This window comes from Spermophilus citellus (genome assembly GCF_964194105.1).
Source record: "Spermophilus citellus genome assembly, chromosome: 4".
Lineage (NCBI taxonomy): Eukaryota > Metazoa > Chordata > Mammalia > Rodentia > Sciuridae > Spermophilus > Spermophilus citellus.
In genome coordinates, this window is record NC_138185.1 from 191,492,060 (window position 1) to 191,498,406 (window position 6,347).

General features: G+C 50.1%; 1 protein-coding gene across 1 annotated transcript; it reads left to right on the top strand.

The window, feature by feature from the left end:
- The first annotated feature begins 1,557 nt into the window (after nucleotides 1-1,557).
- On the top strand, nucleotides 1,558-5,736 carry RIPK3 (receptor interacting serine/threonine kinase 3). The gene is made up of 10 exons (XM_081293556.1): nucleotides 1,558-2,075; nucleotides 2,279-2,419; nucleotides 2,545-2,854; nucleotides 3,257-3,402; nucleotides 3,523-3,569; nucleotides 3,728-3,895; nucleotides 4,006-4,073; nucleotides 4,286-4,660; nucleotides 4,812-4,872; nucleotides 5,383-5,736. Exons 1-10 carry the CDS (start codon nucleotides 2,056-2,058, stop codon nucleotides 5,520-5,522), a joined length of 1,476 nt encoding a protein of 491 aa, XP_081149682.1. The 5' UTR covers nucleotides 1,558-2,055; the 3' UTR covers nucleotides 5,523-5,736.
- Nucleotides 5,737-6,347: the final 611 nt, after the last annotated feature.

Here is a 6,347-nt window from a genome sequence, read left to right on the forward strand (position 1 = left end):
CAACTCCTCCTAAGTCTACCACCATCTGGCCCTCCCCCAACTCCCTGAGGCTCCTTGGAAACTGAAGGTTTTAAGTATTCATTCAAGGTTTTTCTTTCTGCTCCCTCTTTCTTTTAAAGGGACTCAGCTTATTTTGAGTCAAAAAATAGTACAGGCTCTGGCACCACTCCCATCCCTATCTATGCTTCATAGTGTCTTATCCCTGATTCTCAGGATCTTTTCTCAGTCTAAGGGGAACAGGGAGCCATAAAAATTCACCCTTCTATCTCTTTTCTTCTTGGTCCCTTCAAATGCAAGCATTGAGCTCAGGATTTTCTCCCTAAAGAAAATCACAAAGGGATTTGTGATAACTTTTAGCTCCTCGTTCTAGGCTATCCTGAGGATACTGCACTTGTCTTCTTGGATTCTGTGGGAGTCTACCACATCTCTGTAATTAAGCCTACTTTAGATGGAGTCATACATACGAGGGCCCCTAAACCATAAAGAAGCCTGATCTCCCTCCACCCCTCCATGAATATGAAGTTCCATCTGAGGTAAGAAGCATTTTTAGGAAGTTTCACATGTTTTGGTTGTTCCTTTATTCATTCAATTCAGCAAATATTTATTGGGCACTTACCATGTCGTGATTTTTTTAGGAGACTACAGTCTTATCATTCCCAAATTGCCCAAAGTAGCATGGGCCAACCCTACTTAAATCCATGGATCCTGAAGTTCTGTTATTGTGGAAACCATTAATGGCTAATGTCTTCTGTTCCCACCATTAGAGCTTGTGGACCACAGAATGGAAAGCATGTACCAAAGAGAATACTTTTTAGTGACAGCTGACACTCAACCCATAGGGTTGGGTCTCCCTATGAAGGACTAAGTACCTAGAGCTGGCTCCATCTAGTTCCAACAACCTGCAGCCATGGTTAGGTCTTGGTGGGATAAAATATGCACGCCTTTTGTCTACCCTAAATCCTTAAGTTTCCCCATGCTCCAGAGTTCTCAAAGGCCCTATCCAGAGTATATACTTGTCAAGAAATTAGGTATTTGCATAGAAGAATTATGTAAAGGAGAGGTCATGAAGCTCTAAAATATCTACTGCAATGAACCACAATGTCAGCAACTCTTTTGCTGGGTCAACACACCTAGCCTGATCACAACACCCTGAGAGAGGGTCTTGGGTCTTCCAGCCCCAGGAACTCCTGATTACTGGGCAGACAAGTCTGTTTTAGTGCAGGGCTTGCCTCAGCAAGAGCAGCTCTCAGGGACAGGGCAGGAATATGGATGTCAGCTTTTCACTGTATTGTCGGATGCTTTAGACCTTCCACTGTCTGTTTCACCATCAGAGGAATGGTATGGCCCTGCAGTTTATGTGAAAGTAGGATAACTTGAGCCAGGCATGAAATTTCATATGAACTTGAGCAAGGTACTTAAACGATCAGTGCCTCCATTTCCTTATAAATAAAAAGGTAAGAAAAAGCAGTACCTATCTCCCTTTAGGTTGATGTGAGATTAAATAAATTAATATGTGGCCCTGGCACATGGTTAGCTTCATAGCTGTCTTACCCATGATCTTGGGCATCTGCAAGTGCTTGGACCACAAAACCCTCTTAACCACAATCTACACCTCACCCCAGTCCTGGAAGATGGTAGAGTTGGGAATCCCGTTAGAGAAGGGAGAGCAGTGGCTGGAGGAGTAGGTTGATTGTGGTTGCCCAGAAGGTGAGGACTCCTCCCGTGGCACCTCCAGGGCTCAGCTACACCTAATCTAGTCACAGAAACCAGCAGGTGCACAGGAAACACTAGACAGAAGAAAAAGGCAGTAGTCTTCATTCTGCCCCACCCCGAGTGGGGCGGGACTGAAGAGTCGCTGAATGGGGAAGGAAGTTGTTCAGTCACTCCAACTAGGGGGAACGATCCGATCCGGAAAGCGGAATCCGTGCCTCGAGCCTAGAGACTGACCTCTGTTCAGACCCCATCCTCATCTCTGCTTAAAACTCCAGTCCCCCCAGAAATCACTCCATCGGTGAAGCTTACAACTTCCAGAAGTCCCTAGCACCTTTCAGTCTGATGTCTTGCGTCAAGCTTTGGTGAGTGGGGATTGGGATGTCGAGTGGCAGCCTCAGACACTCCCCCGACACAGGACACGCTCACAGAATGCCTAGATCCAGGTGCCACAGTCGGGGACTGTCGGGGCGGGCGGGGATGTTGGAGATTGATCTCACCACCCCCAGTCGGGGGAGCAGTGCGGTCGTGGGGCATGGCCAGATAGTGCACAAGATCCCTCTCTCAGGCCCAACGGTGCCCTCGCCCCCGTGCTGCCTCTCGAGGAATTGATAAACCCAAAGTATGTCGGCGAAGGCGGCTTCGGCTCAGTGTTCCGGGCACAACACAGGACGTGGGGCTATGATGTGGCAGTCAAGATCGTGAACTCGTGAGTGACCTCGGCTGCGAGTCAGCCGAGGTTTGACTTAGAAAGCGGGACGCAGCCTGAATGGGGAAGGGAGGGAGATCTTCCCAGGACCGGAACCTGACTGCAGCTCTCTCCCCGGAGTGTAGGGAGGCGATATCGAGGGAGGTGAAAGCCATGGCAAGTCTTCGTAATCAATACGTGTTGCTCCTGCTGGGGGTCACCGAGAACCTGGAGTGGGGCTACGTGTCCGGACCAGCTCTGGTGACCCGATTCATGGAGAATGGCTCCCTGGCTGGGCTATTGCAGCCAGAGTGCCCTCGGCCCTGGCCACTCCTTTGCCGCCTGATGCAGGAAGTGGTGCTGGGAATGTGTTACCTGCACAGCCTGAACCCAGTGCTCCTGCACCGGGACCTCAAGCCCTCCAACGTCCTGCTGGACCCAGAGCTGCATGTCAAGGTCAGCCCATCTAAGCTCCACTCCACCCTTGGGACAATGACCCGTTCCAGAGCTGTTCCAACCCCAAGCACTGGATTCAGGACCTGTGGCAGCCCTGTCTATTGAATACCCTCATCCTTTCCCTCTGGACTCAAGACTGCCCAGGGAGTTTAAGCCAGGAGTTTAAGCTCCTGGCATATCAGGTGACAAAGGCCCTGACCCACCTGTTCACTTCCTCAGGCCCAATCCACCAGGCCTTCCTAGGAGCCATGGCAAACCCAGCCCAGTAGACTCACTTTTCCTCTGACCCTTTGTACCCCTTTTACAAAGCAGGACCTGTACCTTCTGGAGGGTGGGGACAGATTATTCTGGAGACTGTTCGATTCCCTCAGTCTAATATCTCCTCCTTCCCTTCCTTTGCAGCTGGCAGATTTTGGGCTGTCCACATTTCAGGGAGGGTCACAGTTAGGGGCAGGGTCCAAGGAACCTGGAGGTACGGTGGCATACTTGGCCCCAGAACTGCTTGCTAATGTAAACGGGAAGGCCTCCCTGGCCAGTGATGTCTACAGGTAAGGCACCCACATCAAGTGTACATCCCAGATTTCTACGTCTGGGTCCTTGTTGGGATGGTATATTGGAGAGGAGTTTTGCCAGTGGTTGGCCAGGCTTCTATCTTGTGTCTCCTGCAGCTTTGGAATCCTCATGTGGGCAATGCTAGCTGGAAGAGAAGCTGAATGTAAGACTAGGCAGCCCTAGGTGCCTCCCTCTGAAGATCCCAAGCATTCCCTTTCCTTCTAAAACTGCCTCTACCCTCCTCACCTCCCCCTTGGGCAACACTCCCTGACCCTGCCTAACGTACAGCCTTTTCTTATCACCACCCTCATACCACCCCAGTTGTGGGAAAGATATCACTGGTGCAAGAAGTAGTATGTGAGAAGCAGATCCGGCCCCCATTGAATGAGATACCTCTGCCCAGCCCTGAGACTCCTGGCTTGGAAGATCTGAAGGAATTAATGCAGCACTGCTGGAGATCTGAGCCCAAGGACAGACCATCCTTCCAGGGTAAGCTGGCCATTTCAATGGCAACTGGGGTAGCCTTGGGTCTGTCTGCAGGGGACTTGTCCCAGGGAAGGACATTCTGCTCACCTGCAACCCATTCTGCTGTCTTTCAGAATGTCGACCAAAAACTGATAAGGCCTTCTTCCTGGTCCAGGGAAAGATGGATGCTGCTGTCTCCAAGGTGAGTGACCAACATCAGCTCTCCATCAGGAGTTGGGCAGGGATGGCACATATGTCTCTCTTGTTCATCTATTGACTCCCCACTAGCCACTGTTCTATCATCCCCACCTTCCCACCCTACCCATGAGTTCTCAGGCAGCAGACTACGGACCAAGCTACTACTCCTTCAGGTTTAATCTGGCTCTTCCAACTCAAGTTCTTCCGTCCCTACAGGTGAAGAAGTTTCTGTCTGAGCAAGGAAGCAACAACAGGAGGTTGTCTGCCCCAGAAACAAGTCAAAGAGGGACAGAAATGGATGGCCCTGGGGGAGCCACAGGAAGCCAGTTCTCTTGGACTGATTCCACAATTTCTGAGCGGCTGAACAAGATGAATCTGGAGGAGTCCCCCAGCTCAGTCCCTGAAAAATCCACAAGCCTTCCTGAGGGGAGTAGGACACAGGAAGAGCAGATTCAGCATGCCAGGACAGCAAGAAGATCTTCAGATTCAACGACTCGAATTCCCCAAACACCAGAGACCTTACCTTTCAGAAACCAGATGCGCAATCCTATCTTCACTAGGATTCCAGGTCCTGAACCACAAGGGAATCAGGTGAGACATTGGCAGGACTCAGGGATGCTCCAGGACTCCTGTAAATTCTGTTCCCTTAATAGGGAAAACCTGGGACTGCGGGGGGGGGGGGGGTGTAGTGGGAGAACCAGACCCCAGGACAGAAAGCTTAAGAACTATGTGTTGTTTTTAGGGATCTAAGAGATATGATGCCAACTGGTCTTCCAGAGACCCAAAGTCAAATCCAACAACAGGTACCTATTCCCTACTCTCCTCTTTTCCCCTACTCAATTTTCCACCACCTTCTTCTTCAACACATAAATGTAGATCCAGGGTATTTTTAGGGTGGGGAGAAGAACTAGAGATCATCTAACACAATCTTTTAATTTCATAAAGTAAGAAACGAACATCTACTGGGAGAGAATCCTGCTGAGGTCACACAACAAAGTCTGGACATGCCCCTGGGTATTCTGACTTTCCCCAGCACCAGTTCTACGAGAGCCCTAAATTCTCTTGTTAATACAGAAGTACAGCAGAACGCCCAGCAAAAACACCTAAATATAGGCTATTATTTTCTTGAGTTTCTGCAAAATCAATCCCAGAGAGGCAGCCTGAGGGAAAGGCACACTTTGACATAGCCACTGGTAGGCTCAGAGACTCCATGCTTGCATTTCCCCAGGCTGAACACAAGATGCCGCTGCCCCTCTGCCCCAAAGTGCCTACTAACCTCATCTTTTTGACCACTACCACTCTTTCTCTTAAAGGGTCTATTATCTTAGACAATTGCTCTGCGGTGCAGATTGGAAGCAACAATTCCTTGATCATACAAGAGAGAACTACATTGCCTAAGCAGGGCCCAACACCCTTCAACATGGGTAGGGGCAGGAACCCCCCCAAAAAATAGATTCAAAAGAAGGCTTGCCAAAACTTGAAGACTCCAGTGAGCCACAGGGCCAGCATAATCACAATGCGAATTAAAGCACCAGAGTCTAAGTTGCCAGCAGAGACTGAGGCAACCAGTGTCACCCCTCAATCCAGCCTATGCCCAAACTGACTTTGTGATCTGCCTCCTAAGAAGTCAATAAATGTGATGGACTATAAACCAAGCCAGATGAGGGAGTCTGATGTGTAATTGTCCTCTGTTATGGGTGGGAGAGACAGGGATGGGGGCAGGGCAGGAGCTCGAAACCAGGGAATAGGAGGTGCTGCAGCTGGATTGACCAAAGCAGGAAGGAGGATAATGGGGGTTGGGGATGGGCAACCTTGTGGCACACAAGGTCAGGGCACAGCCAGTGGCAGGAAGGAATCCTAGAGGCCTGACTGCCCTGGTGCTCTTATTTCAGGGTGGGGTGCTTCCTCTAGAGCTCAGGACTGACCCCACCTTAAGCCTAAACTCACAGATCCCCTTTTCTTCTGGATTTCAGAGACTCAGCTTTGAGTCCCTGGGGGAAGGGGTGTTTTTGGGAAATCAAAGATGCCAGCCCTTCTCCTACCCTACTGGAATCCCTGCAGGCCCTCTCCCATCAGCCCCCTTACTGTCATATTCTCTCTCTCTCTCTCTCTCTCACACACACACACACACACACACATACACACAAACACACAAGGCTACCACAGTGGCTCACAAACACCTTGCTTCCTAAGCTTGGGGAGCATTTTTGAAATGGAAAGCTATAGCTCACAAAGCTCCACACAGACTTCCCTGCTCCCAGAGCTGGACATGGTGGGA